Here is a 24,534-nt window from a genome sequence, read left to right as displayed (position 1 = left end):
AACTTACATTTTTAAAGGAAGCAGCAAATTCAGCAACTCCTGGAACTGGGGAGAAAATGAGGCAATGGGTAAAGAGGCGACACAAGTGAGAAAGCAGGAATTGATATTGCAAAACAAAAATGAGAAAGGAAAAGAAGGGCAAAGAAAAGGAAATACAATAACAAAGATTCCACAAACGTAAACAAAGCAAAAACACAGGGAGGAGAAGTAAGGGAAATGATCAGAGGAAATGCAGAGAGGCCAGATAGAAGGATGAGCAGTGAATGGTAAAAAAGGAGAAGGACAACAGTAGTAAGCAACAATTAAGGGTAATGACGATGACCATATGAGCGCGAAGTGCAAATAAGAGTTGGGGGGGGGGGAAAGGGAAAGAGGGAATATAATGGAGAGAGAGAAAATGAGTGAAGAGAGATAAAGTGATAATTAGCCAAATTAATTTCTCAATAAACCTTTACAATGACAATTTACAGAAAAAAGAAGAAAAAAGGGTTAAGGTCTTGAAACTGACAATTTAATCTTCTTTGGGATACAAAACAATGGAGTCACGGTTCATGAAAGCCATCACTGTACAGAACTGTATACCAGGCTTGGAAGATTGTAGATTAGATTAAGCATACCGCAACTGCATTTCACAAAATACCCAGAAGATTAGCAGTCAAGCACCACACTAGCCTACAGCATGAGTCCCTAATAGCTGGTAAGGTACTCGTGATCCTACAGGCCCTTTCAGATAAGGCCTACAAGCTCCATGCGCTGAGCACTGCACGGATACATCTCTTACTGGCCCACTAGTGACCCCTCCACTCCCATCTAGGACCACCAAGTGTCTCTATTCCCATTCTAATCCAGGGTACTAGAATGATTGGTCTTTAATCGTATTACACACTATTGTCTAATAGCCTACAGCCCCCTGCAATCCTGTTTCCGTACCCTCTACTCAATGTAAACTGCACTTTTGCAAATATCCACCTTCATCATTACTGCCCATTTTAATTGCCTATCTTTCATTCTCATACTCTTGATCCTACCCACAACCTTTTACACTGTTGATCATCCTCTTAACTCACTAGGGATCACAGTCTAAGCTCATAAATGACCAGCCCCATCCCTTCCTAGATGATCTTAAGTAACCTGGGACTCCTAGACTTCAGCAGCAACCTATTGGGTGTATCACAAGGCTTTGGTATAGGTTCTCCCCCTTTCTCTCTAAACATCTAGGTTCTCGGGGGGGGCGCTAGAGGGCGCACTACGGAATGGCTGCCTGACCAGACAGCTCCGTCGGACGGGCTTTGAAAAACGTAATATGACCCGCTGAAGACGACCAATGCTGACAATCCGTGCCACCAGCTGACAGAGGATGATACCGGGCACCTAAGGAACATATGAGCCAGCCGAGGAGGAGAACGAATGAGGAGTAATCACGCCCGACGCCTTGGAGCGCTCGCTGACGGACATCGGGTAAGGTGGCGGCTGCTGCTCCCCGGTGCCTGGCTCTACTACGGCCTGGCGTGATGTGCTCTGCGCTCCGACCACAGACACAGAGACGTAAGCTCTGACCACGCTCCCTACCAGGAATCTCTCCTTGGGTACTGTTCCTTATCATTCATGCAGCACCTTTTGTGAGGAGCGCGGGACGGTATGACAGCCGAGATCGCGGCTCCCGCCCGGGGCACTGCCCAACGCACGGAACTGCCCTAAGCAATTACAAGCCTCCCTACGGAGACGCCTGGTGTCCTGCAAATCTATACCCCTCGCCTTGACCAGAAACATGCGCCCCTGCGACCAGCACAAAGCACTTAGACCGCCCACGCCATTAGGCGCGAAACAACAGCGACAAAATGGCGGCGCCCATTAGAGCCCAACGGGACGGTTGAGATGCCGCGAACATCCAGACTGCTGGCATCGGCTGCTTTGGGACACTACTTGCCCACACATGCATTGAGTCTACACACTGTGTGACGGGAGGCAGCCCCAACTTATGAACCACGATTTACTCGGAGGAATTCTCGGCAGCAGTGGCTGTTTCCCGTGTACTCGCAACGACATCCCATTTGGCTCCAGCGAGGATCCGCAAGCTCAACTCCATGGCTCTGTGACGGGGAGCAGCTCTGAGGTATTTAGCGCTCTTCAGGGCCGAACCAGTACTACTGACTGCAAATCGCATATGGCCACGCACCAAATCTAATTCTGCTGGGGCTAGGGCGTTGCGAGTGGCTCGTGCCTGGTGGCGGCCTCAGCGGCACGATCCTCCGTCCTGCCGCCAATACTACGCACCCAACGGCGCCGCCGCGTGGATCCTGTCTCTGGATTGAGTAGGAGACCACTTTGAATAGGCGAAGATCTGACTCTTGTCCCGCGCCAGCGTGCTTACACCAAGTGCGCCCACTGACATAACTGCTGGACCAGGCGGTAGTGCCCCATCCCGCTGGTTAGTGCTCCAACCGGGACTCAACCATGGGCAAACCGGACAGGCAGCAGCCTAAGCTTAATTTTGAACAGCGTAGGACAGTACGTGGCCCTGTGTCCCAGTCGGATACAGAGACAGATACTACAACAGAGGCGACGCATGGGATGGAGTCTATTCTCCAGGCTATCCAGTCCAGCTTGCAGGACATAAACGGGAAATTAGACCACCTAACCTGCCGAGTGGACAATATGGCGGCCAAAATGGACAAGCACGGCGAGAGGCTGGGGCGTAGAACAGAATATTGGCAGTGGAAGATGAAGCGCGTGCCAGTACATCCAAATGCACGGGCTTTGAGAAAATTCTTGATGTCATACGGTCCAAGGCGGAGGATTTGGAAGCTAGATCAAGACGCAACAACGTGCGCATCGCGGGAGTGCCCAAAACTACAAACATTGGCAAAATGGAACTATATGTTGAGGAGCTATGCCTGGCGCTGTTTGGCAAGGAAGCGCTATCACCAATCTTCGTTGTAGAAAGGGCGCACCGTACCCTGGCACCACCGCCCCCACCGGGCACACCGCCACGTCCCATTGTGGCACGCATCTTAAATTACAGAGACCGGGATGCGATACTGCGACTGGCACGGGAGCGCAAAGAACTCGTCTTCCAGAACAATCGCTTAGAATTCTACCCTGATCATACAATAGCGGTACAACAGGCACGCAAAGAATTCAACCCAGCCAAGGCAAAACTGCGGGACCTGAAGGTGGACTACGCGATGCTGTATCCTGCACGACTAAAGGTGACCTGGGAGGGCAAATCAACGGTCTTATCTACACCGAAGGCGGCCAATGAATACATCAAAACCATCATGAACACGCGGCGGACCAGAGACAGACAGGAGCAAGATAAAGAACAGGAATGAACCGACTTCAAGGTATATCACAAGCAAAAGCGGTAGTTACCTGAGACCATCCTTAGCAATCACGACGAGTCGACTAATGGTGCGATATGACCTGTTTTGGGTAGGGATGACCCCTGCATGAGTGGTGAGTACATTCTAAAGGATTCTTTGAACTGATAAGCCGGTATATAGAGCCTGCTGACCACTAGTAGAGACGGATTTTGTATGATACATGCTGCCAGCAATGTGCAGAGGTTTAATACTGTGCAGGTAGTGCCCTGATCTAGGAGATGAAGGTAGCATACATTGGTACGTCACTATTCAGTTACTATCAAGTGTCTTGGAGATATGCTTTACAACAGGACGCTATAATCCCGGGACAAGCTAGTTATCTCCCACTCTACCCCTTTGGTGTGTTACATTCATAATAGACTATACTCAGATGTTTATGCACACTTCTCATGGGCAAGAACTACAGAGATGGCTGTATGAGGTTTTGTGTTGATACTCAGGGGTACACTTCCTGAGATGCTCAAGAACCCATTGCCTCGCACCATATAACATCTGCATGACCATAGCTAGGTCCTAACTACTGACTACATCGCCATAAACACTGTCGTGAACTGTTGCCATTTGATGCATTGATATGGGTCTCACTGCAGAGCTGGACATTGGAAGCTGTGGGTTACTCTGTGGTCGTTAACCTCTGGCTCCTGCAGCCAATAATGCAGCCAGCGTTCATATGCCACGCCTCCGTGCCAAAGAATACCTGGCCTAGACATCGGGCGAAACGCTATTCTCCATGCCTATTGGAGGCATAGACCTGTCCCTGGATGAACAGACTTGCATTGGATTGATGTCCTAGCCTGCACATGCCCAGTTGTATTTTTTTTCTATGCTGCATCACTATGTTTTATTCAGGATCCTTGGTACCCTGAGCATTAAGGTGTCTGTCCTTAACATAGCCCGTCCACATCCGATATTTCGGATGGAGATGTGTAGCCCAGATAGAATCCCCCATGGGAAAACCCCACAAAATGTTCTTAAGTTTGGACAAGTTGGGTTGGGTATGGCATCAGCAGGTTTGGGCTGCTGTTGTGGGTGGGAAGGGAATTGTTGTGGGAATTGTTTTTGATTCGGAATCTGTCCGCTTGAGATACACTGCCTATACCTACCAGACATGTACCTATTGCTATTATGAAAATGCCTATATCAGTCTTTCCAGTTGCAATCGACAAATGATCCACTTAATGCACCATCCGTTTGTTGTTACTTTACACTGTAAGATACGATGGCTAGTACTCCGTTGACTACACAACCCTTAAATTTCCTTACCTGGAACATTAGAGGTTACACTAACCCAAAAAAAATGCGTCAGATATTTGCGTGTCTAGACAGATGGCACATAGACATCGTACTGTTTCAGGAGACACATGAAGCTCCACACTCGACAGCTCAAGTGGGAAGACGGTGGGCAGAATCTACACACCACTCGCGCTATTCCTCATATTCTAGAGGGGTTTCCATACTAGTCAAAAAAGGGACGAACTTCAAGATAGATACAACGCACCTAGATGTATATGGTAGATATGTCATCCTAAAGGGTAGGCTACGGGGTCATCCGCTCACACTGGTGAATACATACGGCCCGAACATTGATGCTCCTGATTTCTACCATGCGATATGGCAGTTACTACACTCAGAGGACACACGCACGATACTTTGGGGTGGTGATTTTAACCTAGCTCTAAAGGACGAACTCGACAGATCGGGAAACACAACAGAGCATCACACTCAAGCCCGCTCCAAATTGCTAGACATGATGCTAGACCTACACATCTCGGATATCTGGAGAGCCCGTCATCCAGATACTAAAGAGGCGACACACACGTCAGCAGCACATGGAAGCTGGTCGCGCATAGACTACTGGCTGGGTACTGACGACCTACTTCTGTGGACAAGGGCGGCTACACATATGCCCAAAACGCTATCAGATCACAACCCTATTAAACTCACGCTCAATTTTCCAGACTATGTGCCGCCCCCATACAGTTGGAGGTTCAACGCCACAGCGTTGACCGACCCGGTTTATGAAGAGACAATAGAAAGGGCTATTAGTGAATATTTCCAATTAAACGAAAGCTCCACGGAAGATCCAGGCCTATTATGGGAAGCTTTCAAAGCGACCATACGTGGTATCTGCATTAGCACTGCAGCAGGGCTACTAAAAGACATACGAACACAATTAGCAAGATGCGAAGCCAAACTCAGTACGCTAGAGCGTAGGTATGAAGTATCACCCCTTCCGGCAACGCTGGCAGAAATTCGAACTACCTTAACGGAACACCAGTCTTTTGCGGAAGATGAGATTAAGTACCTGACCAAGAGACACATAGCCCGCACATATGGAGAGGGTGGGCGACCCGGGCGAGTCCTAGCAAACAAAATATGCACAGGCCGCTTGCCTAATACTGTCACACAGGTTAAAGGGGAAGATAATACAGTACACACTGACCCTACAGCCATTCTCAAATGTTTTGCTCAGAGCTATGAGGAATTGTATCAGTCAAGACCAGTAGCGACACCACAAGACACACTTCAATATCTAGACGACATCGCTATTGCCTGGCTCTCTGACTCCCAAAGGCAATATCTATCTTTGCCGATCACGGTCGAAGAGGTGTCCGAAGTGATCCAATCCCTGCCCAATGGCAAGAGCCCTGGCCCGGACGGCTTCACATGCGAATTTTACAAAACCTACAAAGACCTCCTGGCACCTCGCTTAGTTGCTATGTTCGGGGCTGCACATGAGGCTCAGTTACTACCAGCAACACTCAGAGAGGCAATGATAGTGGCCCTTCTCAAACCAGACAAAGACCCAGAAAACTGTAATTCATATCGGCCCCTCTCCCTACTCAACGTAGATTCTAAAATCCTGGCTAAAGTACTTGCTGTGCGCCTGCAGCCGCTTATGTCGAACTTGGTTCTACCAGACCAGTCAGGTTTTATACCATCCCGCAATACCACACACAACACACGTACGCTCTTTGCGATCTCACATTATCTAGAGCCAAAGATACAGGCGGTGGCAGTGATGTTGGACGCCGCAAAGGCATTTGACTCTATTGAGTGGTCTTATTTGATAACGATACTGCACAGAATGGGTTTTTCAATGATCTACATTCACTGGATCCAATTACTATACACTAAACCCATTGCTAGAGTTAGGATTAATGGCTATGTCTCTGAAGCATTTCTGATAGGAAAGGGAACCAGACAGGGCTGTCCACTGTCACCCCTACTATTTGCTCTGGCTCTGGAGCCTTTGGCTTGTATAGTGAGGCAGAAGAACCATCATCTCGCCCTGCAATTTCCAAACAGGCCCCTACACATCTCGCTATATGCGGACGATATGTTACTATATGTTCGCGATTCGCCGACTAACTTAGATCCTCTCCTACGTACTTATATTAAATTTGGAGGCTTCTCGGGTCTGCAAATAAACTGGGAGAAGTCCTCAATTATCCCACTCACAGACACCACTACACCGCACACGGTGGAATACCCATTGGAATGGCAAACAGACCCCATAAGATATTTAGGTATATGGTTTCACAGAGACCCCGAAGTTGTCATCAGAACCAATTATGGCAGAGCGATTGATGCCCTTGAGGACAAAACTAAAAGATGGATTCAACTTCCACTGTCCCTAGCCGATCGAGTAGCAATAGTAAAGATGGTAATACTCCCGAAACTTCTATACCTCTTCAACAATATACCCATTCAGCCACCGAGAGAAGTATTCAGAGGTATAACTACGATGGTGCTGAAGCTCATATGGGCAGGTAAGCAGGCGCGCATAGATCTAACCACCTTAACATTACCAACGGCTAAAGGGGGGTGGGGTGTCCCAGATTTCTTTTTATACTACTTGTGTGCTCAGGCACAATATGCGGCATTCTGGTTTCATAGAACCCCGTACATGTCCCACGTAGCGGTCGAGGAGGGAGATGCAGATCCTATCCCGCTCGATGCCATTATAACACATGAAAGGACACCACTCCACAACAGGGATATAAACACCATTGATGCTACTAATGCAGCATGGAGGAAACTGGGGCAGTTGGCCCGTAAACTACCACTTTATGCTCCAGCTCTTCCCCTAGATGATCATCCAGCATTATCGGTGACAGCGGAACCGGTGGGTATGGATCTCCTAGCGCAGGTAGGATTGGTCTCAATGGGAGATTTATTTAAGGAAGGACAGTTCCTCACAGAAGCTGATCTGGCCTACATACACAATCCGACCCTGTTATTTCAATTCACGTTTCATAGATTAAAAATGGCACTTAGACATCTATATCCTGCTTTCCCTGAGGAACCACCCACACTGGACACACTGCAGATGCTCATAGTCTCTCCTAACACGTCTCATCTGGTGTCCAGACTTTATGCATCTGCCCAAACAGAAATAGGACATACCACTGCTAAAGCTCGAGAGCGTTGGGACCTGATATTGGATGACCGCCTTACTGACAAGGAATGGGAAACCACATGCATGCTAACGACACTATTAACACCAAATGGAAATTTGCGCATAATTCACTTTAAATACTTGCACCAAGCACATTACACCCCAGTTTCTTTGCACAGGTACGGTCTCAGGGAGGATGCACATTGCAAACGATGTCACTCTCAGCATGGGGATTTTGTACATTTGGCCTGGTACTGTGAGAAAATCCGGGCCTACTGGTCGGAAGTTACTACCACACTGTCTGCGATGGTGGGAATACAACTGGAATGTACTGTTCGCTGTTGTCTCCTGGGTTTGTTGGGTAAGATGAAACCAATGCCACGCAGATTCTGTGCTGTAGCCCTCCTCCTAGCTAAACGTAGAGTATCAATGTGCTGGGGGAGTAAAACGGTGCCTACAGTCAAGCACTGGCTCAGGGATATGACCTATTGTCACGATACCTTACGCACATATGAAGAACTGTTACCGGCTAGGTCCAGGCCAAAGGATTATTGGGTGTTCTTAACTGCATACCTTAATGCGCAAATGGATGAGTGAAAGCTATCTCGCTATGTGTACCGCTGCAACTGTTGTAAATAGTGTCACTTATGTTGATAAATGGGCTCTTTTCAACCATACATCATAGTAGTGTCAGGGGGGGACGGAGTGCGGTAGTGGACTGATTCAAACTGGTTAATGTTTCATGTTTTAAAGTACATAAAAGTCAAGACCTCATTAACTGTTGACGCAGCCGGCCCGGAAGGGTTGTAGGCGGCTTGCTGTGTAACAATACTATTGCTCTGTAGTCCAACGATATGCCGATTCTTGTTTTGAGACGCTGCCGGCCTTCTTTAAGGTTGTAGGCGCAGAGCTGTGTCACCGCTTTCATACTTGATGAATAAAGGTCTTGAAATAAAAAAAATAAAAAAATAAACCATCTAGGTTCTCATATCACTTTTGAACCAATGACTCAGAAATGTTTCTCCTTTCCTACTTCTCATTTCCTCCTTTCCCATTTCTTTATCTTACTTTGGATAAGTGTCTCATGCTTTCTCAGCTACATTGAACTCTTGAATGGCTCTATATTAATTCATGTTACATTTCTCCAAAACTTAGGTCCTATACTTTTTCTCCTCATCCAACTTGATGATCGAATCTAATGACGCCTCCACTTACCCAACTCAGTGAAATTTACCTAGTTGGCCAGAAACTTGGCACTCTTTCCAGCATATTCAGGAGTATGGAATTCTAGATGATCAACAAAGCAACATTAATGCACAGGGGTGTGGAACTCACATAGCCCAACGCAAGCCATATTGTTTAGGGTAAAGGACAAGAAGTTTTAATTTTTATTTTGTCCTTAGGAAAAGTAGGCCCAACCCCCTGCTGCACAAAACCATATGGCTGCCAGATTACAGTACCACATTATGAATCAGGGAAGGGCATTGCCTGCAGTTAAGATAATATGTGTGTCCATATGTTAATGCTGTTCAAACTTGTATTTATGGTTCATAAATACAAAGTCTTCATTATTAGGGAGATCGCTCCAGGGAAATGCTGTAAGTTTAGACTGCACAACTGACAGGGGTTCAAGTATAAAATTGTGTACACACGTTTGCAAAGTTTATCAATATGAGGCTATGTATAATGCTTCTAGGATGCTCTCTGATTAGATGCAAATATATGCAAAAGCTTGAATGGAAGATTGATGATCACTTTCTTTCAAAATAAAATGAAATGCTCCTACAGAATTGCAATTAGGAAAAAAACATTTTTCTTAACTACTATGCAATTTGAGTTACCATTTATTTGAAGCATTGTTTAGTAAAAGGTGTTGATGCATGCTAATATTTCGAAACAATATTTATAATGGAAAAACAGTGTAACCAGTTTCAACAAAATTATTGGATATATGAAAATAAGCGAGCATTGGCAAAGCCAACTGGTATGACATTGGCGGTCAGCCTTTTGGTTTTGTCAATCCATGCCTTGTTTTGACATGGTTTTTGAAAAACGTTATTGTTTTGGAAGTTGACGGGCCCTCATCATTATAACTAACATTGGCAAAAGCAAAAATATTTTGGTCTGAAAAACCACGCATTACCACAGTAGTTCCTGGCACTGAACAAAACTACTTTGTGTGGCGATATGTTCCTGTTGTAAGAGCAGGATGCTCAACCGTTAGATAGAGAGAGATGGGATTTTAATAAACACAAAAGGTCTAGGTTAATTTACAGAAGTAGGTCAGGAAATTGTACTCCTAGAAAATATTTGAAAACTGCACTTTAGCACAAGCAAATATGCATGTGCAGATGTGCTCATGCGAAAATCTGTTGACTGGTAACAAATTCACTTTCCCACCACCCACCCGACCCCCCCATCCTGGAACAAGTTGTACTTCTGCCCTTGTCAGGAGTAAATTTCCAACCTTTCTCTGTATGCGAAAATATTAGAGATGAGCTAATGAAAACTCATAAAACATGCAAGCTAGTAGTTTTGCATAGTCCTAAAAGGGAATTCCTACTATGGAGAGCTATTGCTTACCACTATCCCCAGCATGTAGATCTGCAGAAAGTTGGCAAAATAAGGGAATTGCTAGTATTCAAACCCTACTGTGGAATGAGCTATGGCATAACCAGAGAGGCTATTTGTCAGAGCCCTTATATAATGAGATTGTTGCTATAATTTGTCGCCGCAATACATGGCACCAAAGGGACAAGTAGATTTTGTAACAGGACAGTTAGATTCATGAAGCAACCGTTCCATGGACAAGTAGATATTTTATTAAATTCCACACCCCTGAACGCAGCACCGATTAATGAAAAGGTGCAAGATGCGCTCTCAGGCCCTTTGTAAACACAGCCAAAACACTCATCCAGAACTGGCACTCAGCAAGTTGTACTATTGCAATAGGATATATGACGTTAAAACGCATGTTTTTACAACGCATACCGTTACAACGGGACTTTTACAACGCCAATACTATTACCACGCATGTATTTACAACGCATTTTTTTACAACGCAGGTACCTTTACAACGCATACCATTACAACGTAAGTATTGGTAAGTATATATATTTTTTTTAATTGTATATTATTTAAAATTAATATAATGTAATGTAATTGTATTTAATTTAATTTAATTTAATTTAATTTCATTTAATTAATTTAATTTAAATTTAATTTTATTTTATTTTTACCCTGTACCCCTTTACCCAAAAACCCAAAACTGACCCTGAACCCTAAAAATACCCCTTTACCCAAAAACCCCAAACTGACCCTAAACCCTAAAAATACCCCTTTACCCAAAAACTGAAAACTGACCCTAAACCCTAAAAATACCCCTTTACCCAAAAACTGAAAACTGACCATGAACCCTAAAAATACCCCTTTACCCAAAAACTGAAAACTGACCCTGAACCCTAAAAATACCCCTTTACCCAAAAACTGAAAACTGACCCTGAACCCTAAAAATACCCCTTTACCCAAAAACCCAAAACTGACCCTGAACCCTAAAAATACCCCTTTACCCAAAAACCCAAAACTGACCCTGAACCCTAAAAATACCCCTTTACCCAAAAACCCAAAACTGACCCTGAACCCTAAAAATACCCCTTTACCCAAAAACTGAAAACTGACCCTGAACCCTAAAAATACCCCTTTACCCAAAAACTGAAAACTGACCCTGAACCCTAAAAATACCCCTTTACCCAAAAACCCAAAACTGACCCTGAACCCTAAAAATACCCCATTACCCAAAAACCCAAAACTGACCCTGAACCCTAAAAATATCCCTTTACCCAAAAACCTAAAACTGACCCTGAACCCTAAAAATACCCCTTTACCCAAAAACCCAAAACTGACCCTAAACCCTAAAAATACCCCTTTAAAAAAAACCTAACATATAACATTTTAAATATAATTATATACTTACCAATACTTACGTTGTAATGGTATGCGTTGTAAAAGTACCTGCGTTGTAAAAACATGCGTTGTAAATAAATGCGTTGTAATGGTATTTGCGTTGTAAAAGTTCCGTTGTAATGGTAGTGCGTTGTAAAAAATGCGTTGTAATGTGTGTTTACCATTGCAATAGCTTTCTAGCGGCCCTAACCAAATGCTCGGTTTGTACAACTCAACAAGGTCATAAACTTCACCATCAGCAATGCTGCACAATATAAGCCCTCAATCTATCGCCCTCACTCTATCGCCCTCACTCTATCTATCTATCCATCTATCTATCTATCGCCCTCACTCTATCACCCTCACTCTATCTATCGCCCCTCAATCTATCAATCTATCTATCTATCGCCCCTCAATCTATCAATCTATCTATCTATCGCCCTCACTCTATCGCCCCTCACTCTATCAATCTATCTATTTATCTCACTCTATCTATCTATCTCACTCTATCTATCTATCTCACGCTATCTATCGCCCTCACTCTATCTATCGCCCTCACTCTATCTATCGCCCTCACTCTATCTATCGCCCTCACTCTATCTATCGCCCTCACTCTATCTATCGCCCTCACTCTATCGCCCTCACTCTATCTATCGCCCTCACTCTATCTATCGCCCCTCAATCTATCAATCTATCTATCTATCGCCCTCACTCTATCGCCCCTCAATCTATCAATCTATCTATCTATCGCCCTCACTCTATCGCCCCTCACTCTATCTATCTATCTATCTCACTCTATCGATCTATCTCACTCTATCGATCTATCTCACTCTATCTATCTATCTCACTCTATCTATCTATCTCACTCTATCTATCTATCTCACTCTATCTATCTATCTCACTCTATCTATCTATCTCACTCTATCTATCTATCTCACTCTATCTATCTATCTCACTCTATCTATCTCACTCTATCTATCTCACTCTTATCTATCTATCTCACTCTTATCTATCTATCTCACTCTTATCTATCTATCTCACTCTATCTATCTATCTCACTCTTATCTATCTATCTCACTCTATCTATCTATCTCACTCTATCTATCTATCTATCTATCTATCTCACTATCTATCTCACTCTATCTATCTCACTCTATCTATCTCACTCTATCTATCTCACTCTATCTATCTCACTCTATCTATCTCACTCTATCTATCTCACTCTATCTATCTCACTCTATCTATCTCACTCTATCTATCTATCTCACTCTATCTATCTATCTCACTCTTATCTATCTATCTCACTCTATCTATCTATCTCACTCTATCTATCTATCTATCTATCTCACTATCTATCTCACTCTATCTATCGCACTCTATCTCACTCTATCTATCTCACTCTATCTATCTCACTCTATCTATCTCACTCTTATCTATCTATCTCACTCTATCTATCTATCTATCTATCTTACTCTATCTATCTATCTCACTCTATCTATCTATCTCACTCTATCTATCTCACTCTATCTATCTCACTCTATCTATCTCACTCTATCTATCGCCCTCACTCTATCTATCACCCTCACTCTATCTATCGCCCTCACTCTATCTATCGCCCTCACTCTATCTATCGCCCTCACTCTATCGCCCTCACTCTATCTATCGCCCTCACTCTATCTATCGCCCTCACTCTATCTATCGCCCTCACTCTATCTATCGCCCTCACTCTATCTATCGCCCTCACTCTATCTATCGCCCTCACTCTATCTATTGCCTTCACTCTATCTATCGCACTCACTATCGATCGCCATCACTCTATCTATCTATCGCCATCACTCTATCTATCTATCGCCATCACTCTATCTATCTATCGCCCTTCCTCTATCTATCGCATCACCACAGCATCACAGCATCACTCAGCACCACCACAGCATCACTCAGGGGCACCACAACATCAATATGCGCTAACACAGCATCACTGAACGCCACAGCATCAATCGTCGCCACAACAACATCACTCAACGCCACCATGGCATCAATTTGTGCAACCATTCAACAACAACTAGTTCAAATATGTTCTCTCAATGTTTCAAGCTTTATTACAAATGTCACAAAAAGATGTTAATATTTCACTTCTGTTCTTGGATTTTTGTCACAATAAAATACACTGAACATAATCTTCACAAAAGTTATTTACAAAAGTTTAAGCTATTGCCATTATAAATTACAAGAACTTTTATTTAAGTATTAATTATTAAAAAAAATTAACCTCATCGCTGCTGCCGACGGCCAACGGCCGTGGCGTGCACTACCTTTGGAGTGCTGCGCACGTCCATTGGCCGTCGCGGCCCCACCCGCGCAATAGAACGTTCTGCACTAGCGCGGATGGTTTGGCGCAGTTAAGGAGTTAAAAGCCATTGTTATGTGTAATAGCAGTACATCTAAGTCACGTAAATAAAACACATATTGCATTACAAATGCTAAAGGTGTCACATTTGCGAAAGTTATAACTATTGGCATTGTAAATGACAAATCTATTAATTTCGCTATTTTCAAAACCAACACAAATAAAAAAATTGTCATTTACAATACCAATAGCTCAAACTTTCCTAATGCGAGACCTATTGCATTGCAAATGCTTGTTTATTTTTGGTTACCAATCAGAGTTGGATCTGTAAACAAAAAGAAAAAATAGCACAAGCAGGTGGGGAGAAGAAGCAACACGTGTGGGGGCACGTAAGGGTGAAGAAAGACAGAGGGCGCTGGAAGGAAAACAAAGACAGAGAGAGGAATGTGAAGCGGGAGAAGCAAATGGATAACTAAGCGCAACGTGAAGCTGGGAGAAGCACACAGGTAAGGAAATAACACCGGGGAGAAGCATGTGGGGTATCAAGAAGAGAGCAGGAAGAACCACATGATCAGAGAAAAAGCAGCACAAGTGCGAAGGGGATGCACATGAGAGAGAATACAGTTAAACACATACACTTAAGCAAAGTGCTTAAGCAAATAGAAAAATGTAGGGCTGAAAAGGGAGCACGAGAAGGATGCAAGTAATGCATCCATGCTCAGAGGAAGGGTCAAACGCATGAAGAGGAAGAATAGAGAACACAAGCTACAAAAGAAAAAGAAAGCAAATGATAGTGAAAATGAAGACAACAAATGGTAATATTTGGCTGTCCCTAAGCCCGCTGTAAGGTGACAATATCTCTCACAACACACAGTGCACGCTGCCTCGTATGCGAGATCTAAAATTTAAAAAAAGGAGTTCCTTGGTTAGACTGTCGTTGTTTCTGATGTCTGTGGTAAATGATAGAATCGCATGACAACTCACAATAACTGCCCAATGACCAATGAATGTGCAAAGTCCAGGAGAAAGGCTTTTTCGCACACATCTTGAGTCATTACATGCAGAGCAGCACACAGTCCCTTTTCACACCAGCCATGGGAAGGTCACACATATGAAACATGTTAGAATAGGCTTTTAGATCACTCCACCAAACGCCTAATGTTGAGCATCTCACACTTGCCTCTTGTATTACACTTAAGAGTGGCACCTTTGCTGAGCAAGTAGCAGGGTGGGAAAGCATGGTAAGTGGGCAGGTGGCAAAATTGCCATCAGAAATATACCCATAAATTGACAGAGTAGCCATATGAGGCAAGTCTAACACAACAGTAGTGATAGTGAGCAAAGGGGCTGAATCCCATTAAAGACAATCCCCAATGATGTCATGCCATATGTAGCTGGAGGGACATAGGAGAGTTCAGAGAAAGCCAAGAGAGGGGCAATGGGACAATATTAGTACTCAAAGACATCCACCTGGTAAAATTGGTACCAAACACTGTTTAGAGACATCCAGGGAATGTGCCCAATACAAGAGGTCATGGTTTCCAGACAGGAAAGACTGACTTTAGGAGACTTAACAGATACCAACCCAGGAAAGGGAGGTTACAGGAAGGCATTGGCACACCTCTGAAAGGGTTAATATAAAATCCTCTCAGCAACATCCGGGAAGAGAAAGTGACAGTAGAGAACTGAGGAAGGCCCAGGTACAATTGAATGCAAGACGCACATGAATATCCTAGTGGGGCATGCAAAAATAGAAACGTTTATAACATGCCCATGTCCAACTCAAACATGCTACCGCTCGCAGTGAAAAAAATGCATACTGTCCATTGTCCTCACATGTCTTGCGGGTGTGGAACAAAGCAACAGTACAGCAGAAGTTACTTGTATTCAGTAATGGATGTCTGATGGAAATTCACTCTCATATTTCTGGTTCTCCTGCTGCAGAGTTTATTCTCATAGGTTGTACGTCCTTTTGAAGTTCACTAAGACGAATTGGACACCTGACCTCACAAGAGACAAACTTACACAGGCAAATACAGTCCATGGGGAAACCGTTAAAAATAACTCTATCACAAGGCAGATTGTCAACAAGAGGTGGGAGAGTCACGGACAACCTGGTTACATTTGAATCACATGTACAGTCCTCAGGAAAGCTGGAGTGTACGATTTCAGAGTGATGGTCAGTAAAAGCACAAACATAATTTCGAAAGAGAGAAGAGATCAAAAATATTATCATCCTACCACAAAGACGGAGTGTGTCGCCTCGATGTACTGGAATTTACTCGTAATGTTAATGTGAATAATGAAAGTAATGCAAAGACAAAAAAAATTGTTTTCCTCATGCTTGCTGTATACCTTGCAAGAAAACCAATAAAACGGTTTATGAAAAAAACACGGAGTTTGTAAATCTTAATGAGCCACAGATAGAATGCTTGGATCAAAAACTGCCAAATGTAATGCTTAATAACATGCTAATCTTCCATAAAAAGGTCCAACTATGGCTGCTCAAAATTGCATTACTAACGAGACTTGTAAGTAAAACGACTTTCTGGCACTAAGGAAGCCCATAGCTATTAGAATTCATCTGAGACAAGCAACTGCTCTCAGTGTGTTCAGACAGAGTACTTTGAGAATGGTTTAGTTAAATGGACTATTACAGACAACTTTGAATTTCCGACCAAAGCTCTTGCAGCCCAAAACTCCGACTTTTACAAACCCTTATAGACCCTTTGCTATCAATGTTGCAGTTCTCACGGTAATCCGTCTAATGGGGAAAACACATAAAAACAAGCATTTACAATGCAATAGGTCTCGGGTTAATTAAGTTTGAGCTATTGGCATTGCTAAATATTGCAACACCAACTGCAACAAAAGCTATTGGTGTTGCATTATTTAGCAATGCCAATAGCTCAAACTTTAATCATGCTAGACCTATTGCATTGCAAGATTACATGGTAGGGTTGTCAGCAGTAAAGTAAAAAAACGTGTTTTCAGTTTGGAATGCCTATACATGGGTGGCATAAAATAGCCAAAATGTCGATGCCTATGGGTCCATGGTAATAATGTCAGTAATAAGTCTCCTTAACACCAAATAATGTATGACTCAAAAATCACCTTTAAATATATTGTGGAATTCAGCCATGTTTCTACAAACATCAGCTTATGAGTTTGAAAATGTACACATTGTCGTTTCAAACACACTCAATTCTGGTATGCATATATTAATTAATCTTTGAAAAGTCTTTTTAAGTTAGTAGGGTGGGCTGCACACAGGACAGCTACTAACAGGTAGCTGGAGAGCTACTCCTTGGAGAAGTCTGCCCAACACCCAATAAGAGAGAAATGTCAAATCGGCGTTACCAAAGCAAAGAATAAGGTCTGTTCATATTATATTCCATACACCTGTTTAAATCATGCATGTGGAGCATAAAACCTGGCACATTTGAGAAAAACATTGCCGATTCCATAAGTAATCCCACTGTAGTAATGCTTCTCGCGTTGATGGGCCCCAGTTTTAAGATGAGGGGGAGGGTAGCTACTTTTTTTCATTTAAAAAAAATTAATGTTATATTTTTCCTGTTCCAATTAAAAGACTGTTTAAACGGTAATAGTGTGACTCTTGTAGTGAATTTTGTTGTATGGACATTACTTTCTTAGGCTACGAGCAAGCTCCCTGCTAAGAGCGTGTGGCCGCAGTGTTCCACTGTTGTGCCCTAAATACCCAAGGGGGCTGAACTCCGTGTAAATTAATGGGATGTCTGCGACGCAGCAGAACTCACTGCTCACCTTTAACAACATGTTCTTTAAAATCCCATTAAGCTTTGCCAAACTAGCCTTACATTAGCAGTGGTTTTTTTCACTGTGCGTCCTGCATTTCATGACTTCATTTGCGGTCTCTTTAGCCTTTTGCACCTCAAAGCACTCCGAAACACTGTAGGCCTAAGGCAGTATGTCGGCACTATATATAATCAACCCAAATAAAGTGATTAGGGTTCTTTTTTAACTAGAATTGCTTTGCTAAACGTAATAAATGCAAGAGATACTTCTACATACCACATGGTGACATCGTTTAACCCCTTCGGTGCTCATGACGGAGCGGTTCCGTCATGAGCGTCGGTTGAGCTGTGCTCATGACGGAACCGTTCCGTCATGACCACGCCCGTTTCTATTACGGCCCAGCACCGGAGGGGGAAACGCGGTCGCACGGAAGAGGTTAATAGGCATGCCACGTATAATTATTACAATACTTTATTTTGAAGTAAAAAAACAAATCCTTCAAATGGATCAAAATGCGATGTATAAATCCAGTGGGTTGTCTTTCAAATACATACTCCACACGAGATCTGCAGTGTTCAGATCAGCAGCGTTGAAACAGCCGTCCATAGTCTGGTCGTATTTAGCGTTCAGGGCCACGCAGGAGCTTGGCTGCCTGGGGCTGGCGTGCAGGAATGTACCAGGGATGCCCACTGCGGTCTGGCTGTCCAGTAACAATATGCAGGCAGAGCAGTCACTGCGCAGCAGGCACAGAGTCCCCCAGCGTTAATAAATATTGGCAGAATGTGACATAAGTGAGTAAGGCGCGTGCATACCCTGCCACGGGGGAGCTTTTGGCTGTTACTGCAACCAGCGACGACTTTCTGCTCCCCTCGCGGTCCAGAAGAACCAGTGAGCAACATGGACACCTCCTGCCACGGACTGGCCGATCGTGTTGGGCTACACTCCTGCTGAGCGTCGGGCTGGGAGAGAGTATCATTGGATCTGACTGCGTCTCGTGCCCGTGGTTCACGACGGGCTGCGTAGTTGTGTTGTGGGGCACAACGAGGCTGCGCAACATATACACAGCCCGCGTTGGCACCATCTAGGTGGCCGCACGCGAAGCATCCACTCTGATGATCGGGGCTGCAAGACGCGCAACTGGGGTCCTTGTGAATTCCACACCCATTATTTGGCAATCCGACATTCTAGGATGATTCAGGTGTGACACTGACACTGCCTGCCCCTAGCCTCCCTGCTCCGACTCCTGGTGGGTTCCTTCGCCGCGCGGTGCCCTGCGCGTAGCCTTGTTGTCCTGCGACTAGTTTCCTGCCTTTATCCCTTTTGTATTCCCAGTCCCTTCTCTGCCTTTATCGCTTACCTCACACGCTCTCTGCTGCCAGCACTTCTATGCTATCGGTTTATTTTTATTATTAACATTACAAGTTTACAAATTAAATTAAAAGGCCAATGTTAAGTTACATGAGGCAACAAGTAAAATACCGCTGCTTCCTGAAATAAAGCCTGCCTGTTTATCAGCGCTGCGCGCCCCTCTGCAGACTCCCCCTGCATTCCAAAGTCAGTCACGTGACCTCTTCCCGAGGCGCGTGACGTGATCCGATTCTTTCTGGCATGCTGAAAACAGCAGAAGTTCACGCGCGCAATGTAATCCTATGGCAAAGTGATGCGCGTGGCCAGCTATTGTCTCCACTTTCCTCTTGTTGTCGGCTGAGCCGACAGCTATAGTTCTCTGGCGAGAACGCGCTTCGCGCGTTTCTAGCCGAGACCTAAAAAAGCAGTGGGCTGCAGGGTGAAGCCGTGAGATGAGCATGGTTCAGAATGGGCTCTTTCCATGAGGAGCGGAGTCAGTACTGATTTACATTAAGTGGGACTCTGCCTAAAGTGGCCCACGGGCCAAAAAATGATGGATTGGAATGCAGCAGAGCCAGCAGATGGTGGTAAAAGCAGAGTAGTCTGTTACACCACGGTGGTGGCCTTTTCATAACAAATCACTACCCCTCGCAGTGCTAAGGTGCACTTCCAGGACCTCCCTATTAACACTGATTGACAGAAGGGTCAGAAATGCCATAATTCATTGTGTCACTTTCGTGCCTCGAATGCCCTCTGCACAAAGCACTAGTGCAATGTGTCACTGATGCTTTTGTACTTTTTAGAGTTTGGCAGGTGTAGTACGTCCGTTATATATTGAGTCCCGCAGACGCTATTAAGAGGACAATCTTTTTGCCATCCCTGCTAGAATTACCTTGCCATTCAAAACGAGGGACATTTGTAGATCTGGAAACAATGCATTTGTAGGAAGAGATTTCACAGTCCCATTCCATTTGCCTTTGATGTTCCTTATAAACCAACAGAATGTCTTGCCACATGTCCCGTGTTATATAGCTATTGAGCAACCTACATTTTGTCAGGATGATAAGTGCTAAGTGCCCCTCTGGTTTGATGAGATCTGAGGAAACATGCCACCCACCCAAATGCATTGCTCCTTAGTGTATAAAGATGCTTTTCAGCATGCTTTACGGTAGTTAACCTTTGATGTCACTTACATGTCATGAGACCCAGAGGCCACAGCTGGTTTTATCACGTGTTCTGGTGCGTGGGCGTGGCCCTGGTGACTTACGGAATACCACCAACCCGTCCCTAGCCTTCCCCCGCACCCAACACAGGAAATCAGTCTTGCCATATGCCATCGAGTGAAATGTTTAAACCTTAAGCCAGAACGCTTGGCATGTATCGCTTATTGATAAAAGGGTGCGTGCTGCTGTGGCCTGTGTGCGTTTCTTCCCCCTGTCAAAGTAAGTACTCGCCCGTGACCTCATACTCTGTCACAAGTGCATTTCACTCGATGGCACGCCATTGGGAAGCATTGCGGCTTTCAACAGTGCCCTGGGCTTATTCGACATCCTAGTGTGAACGTGGGAAAACAAACAGGCCGCCCCAGAGATGCCTCACAGTGTGGCGCAATGTCTGAAGGGAGCCTTGGTCCGGCCAGGCCCTGACAGCGCCCTTCTGCCGTGAAGGTTGAGGAGACAGGTAAACAGCCAGACAACGCCATCAAAAAAACAGCAGCGCGGGGACGAGCCAGCGCTGAGGGGCGTTCAGCCAATGGCGTGCTAGCAGGGCGGAGCCCCGGAGGCGGCCGATGGGCAGGGGCTACGAATCCTGCGCAGCCGCCGTCGTGTGTGTGTGTGTGTGCCTGCGCGTGTGTGTGTGTACATGCGCGAGTGTGGCTGTTGCGTGTGTGTGTGTGTGTGCATGCGTGAGTGTGGCTGTGTGTGTGTGTTTGTGCACTTCAGGGAATGTGAGGCAGGAGATGGGCACGGCGCCGGCCTGGACGTGCGCGTCCACAGATCCCAATAGCCGCGCGTGCCCGACCCCTGTCTCAGATTCCCAGAAAGCGGACAACATTAGATACTTCGCTGGATGCAATGCTTTGCATTGCTTTCTCCAGCTCGACCTAAAAAGTGAAGTCACAGAGCCCCCTAGCAATGGGCAACGTGTCTGTGCTGTAACAAAATTAGGCAACTTGCAATGGTGTTATCTGATACAAAGTATCTGTAATGCTACCCTAAACATCATCCTATGGGAGACTCGTTCACAAATCTAGTGCACCACAGTAGCCACTGACAGCAGCTAAGCCGCCGTATATCAGCACTGAACAACAGCAAAGGTATTTATTCCCAACAAGTGCAGAGCGATCCATTTTTCTTGCTACCGATTTTGCACCGTCAGAAATCCTGACAAAATCTTAAGTCTGGCGTTGGTCTGGCTCTGTCTCCATTGAGTGGCTCCTAGTTCACACAAGAATTAGGAATACGCTTATGTTGTAGAAACGGATGCAACATTGTTAAACCCTAGTTCAGCTCATTCACAAGGAAGGAGGATATCGCCATTTAGTGGACGCGTCTGGTATTGTATGCCAACGTTCTACACGCGGCAAGACTATATTTATGTGGAATGCAATTGTGCTGATTAAAGTACAGGTGACTCCAACCTTTTCTAAAAGAGATACTTCTGATCAACGAAAACCATCCTCAGCTACGAACCAATAACGTTTACAATAATGACCACATTAGAAAAGGTTACATTAATGGTAATACCACTTAGGTTTACCATTAGTGACTAACTCCTGAGCATCCGAAATGACATAAGATTCCTCAATGTGAAATGCCTCTGCAGGAGTAATAAATGCCACATCAGCAAGTCTAGATCAAGGAAAGAATGTCAGCAATATGTCCCCACAACTTAACATACAGTACCATTGATTTCCAAAAACCAGCTAATAAGTTTCTGAACATATACACCTTTGAGAATTTCCTCACCTAAAACCAGAATGTCATTTTCTGGGGGGAAAACTTGCTTAAAAAATCCCACTTTTCAAATTCCAATAGAGGCAAACATCAGCTTGCCATTTTCATTAATTGCTCATATGTATGTGTGTCTCACATGGAAAGCTTCTACTTTCCAGGCACTACTATAACATGCTAGTAATGCTCACCATAATCTAAAGGAAGGCCACAATATGCTATCAAAGGAAGAGCCAACATTGTGATTCACCTGGAAACCAAAATTCTATGGATGCCAAACATTTATCAAGAATAACCATAATTATAATCGGGATGGCCACCACTGAGCCAGGGGTGCCACGATCAGGCCAAGGAGACCCACAATATAATAATGATGGAAACCATGATATCAGGTGTGGCAACAATTAGGTCAAGGATGGTCATATTATGCCAAAGCAGGACACCATGATCCCAAAGATACCAAACAACAGGTCAATGACTTGCAATATCGAAGATTAAGGCTGGGGTGCTCAAAACATGCTACCATTATGCAAGGGACTGCCGTCATTATGCCAGGAATGGCTACTGTTTTGCCAGACTGGACTTCTGTGAGGAGAGGGGAAGAACGCCAAATGATGCTAGTGGTCTCAAGCTGCCAGGGACGGCAAATAACACTGTCTTGTAGGAATGGATTCAAAGAAAGACAGACACACACAGAGGCAGGCACTCACACAGTATCCCTCTGACCAAGGTCGGACTGGCCTATAAGGCAATCAAGTAGTGTCCGATGCACTAGTCTGACAGATCAGTGTGTGGGCCATTTTCTTTTAGCAGTTTGTGGACCTGTTTTAAGGACAGCTGGGCCTGTGTTTACTGTTAATTCCCTGATATTATTACAAAATTGTCTGCGTAAATACAAATCATGCAGTCTCCCATACCTTTCAAAAAACCCATACAGTGTGTCTTCACAAGTTCCACATGGGTCCTATTTACAAATGCTGACCACTTTTTTCAGCTAGCTGGTTCACTAAAGGGAAAAGGAGGAACATATCGCAACAGAAGTGTAAGAAATATCAGTCGCGAGGGCTGTGTTTGGTCAATCAATACATCTTCATGGGAGGAACTGTGCAATTTGCAAGCCTTCCATCCTGCTTATAACTATATAAAATGAGAACTACGGAGTTTGCTAACATTAATATCGGTTTTAAGAGATTTGTGTAGTTTAACACAATATACAAATTCCAGCACTTTTATTTTGTTGACCGGGCCCATTTCTTTCCCTGTCAGACCTCCACACACACTACCAGGTGCACAACACACTCAACTCCACAAAGGCACACCACTTGGATGCTAATGACAAGGGTAACTCGTCATGGAGTTTCCATTGATTTCAATGGAAATTACATGGAAGATCATCAGGTACCTTAGCATCCAAGTGGTTTGAGCAGAAATAAACATGCACTAGTGCACATATTCCACACCAAATCCCTCTGTTACAACTAGTCAGACCTTTAGATGCCTCCAGTTCCATTCATGTTCTACTAGCTATAACTGCATTCACAACCACATTGCACACTTGCACCCCTACTGCTGCATCCAAACCGCTCCAACTTTCACAAAATTATTTTTTCCAAGGCCTGTGCTGACACACTCTGAGAGTTATTGCACAGAGGCGCACATAATGTACAGTGTCTTTCCATTTTGAAATCTAGAAGGGGGAATGAGCCCAGAAAAACTTGATAAAATAGATGGTCAAGAATTAATCTTTTGGATTTTGGAGGTCAATCTGTAGACTATGTACATTTGTGTACACCGAGCTCTATACCTTTTAAATGAAACGCTGTGCTCTAAGGCATACTTGCTAGCAGACGAGGAGCTACTCTTAGCTCCCAACCCACTGGCTGAAGACCCCTGCCCTGGAACATCAAACCAGATAAAGACTGCATGGAATGGGCCAGTCAGGAACATCATTCAGAAAACAAGTGAAAAGACTTGTTAGGTTTGCCACCTTTTTTGTTTTTTTAGAAAAGGTACTGCCTATCAGGGTCTGACTGTGACAGAAAATAGGCCTAGGCACCAAAATAAAACTGGCCCCCATTAGGGAAACATAAGAGCAAAAATAGTGTCCCAATCTGCAAACAGGGGTCGTTTTCAACTTGTAAAGACAATACGCGAGAGACTGCATGCGTGTGTGCTTGCTGCAGGCAATGTTTGTGGCAATATCAGGGAATCAAAAGTAAAATCCGACCCCCAACATCATAAAATAGGCCCACACACTGACCTGTCAGACCAGACCATCTGGCACTGCCTGATTGCCCTACGGGACAGTTTACCCTGCTAGCCATTTGTTTGCATTTTCCTATTATTAGACAGCTAAGAGCTGTTATGTGAAAAGTATTTATA

At 44.4% G+C, this 24,534-nt stretch overlaps 1 protein-coding gene across 1 annotated transcript in view; it reads right to left on the bottom strand.

Moving 5' to 3' along the window:
- LIN52 (lin-52 DREAM MuvB core complex component) overlaps window positions 1-24,534 on the bottom strand; it is a 349,735-nt gene that overhangs the window by 277,687 nt on the left and 47,514 nt on the right. The window contains exon 3 of the mRNA XM_078659874.1: window positions 8-45. Coding sequence (XP_078516000.1) covers window positions 8-45 — 38 coding nt within the window. The remainder of the gene's footprint in view (window positions 1-7; window positions 46-24,534) is intronic.

Source organism: Lissotriton helveticus, chromosome 9, assembly GCF_964261635.1.
Source record: "Lissotriton helveticus chromosome 9, aLisHel1.1, whole genome shotgun sequence".
NCBI classification, from domain to species: domain Eukaryota; kingdom Metazoa; phylum Chordata; class Amphibia; order Caudata; family Salamandridae; genus Lissotriton; species Lissotriton helveticus.
This window is presented reverse-complemented; position numbering and strand designations above follow the sequence as displayed.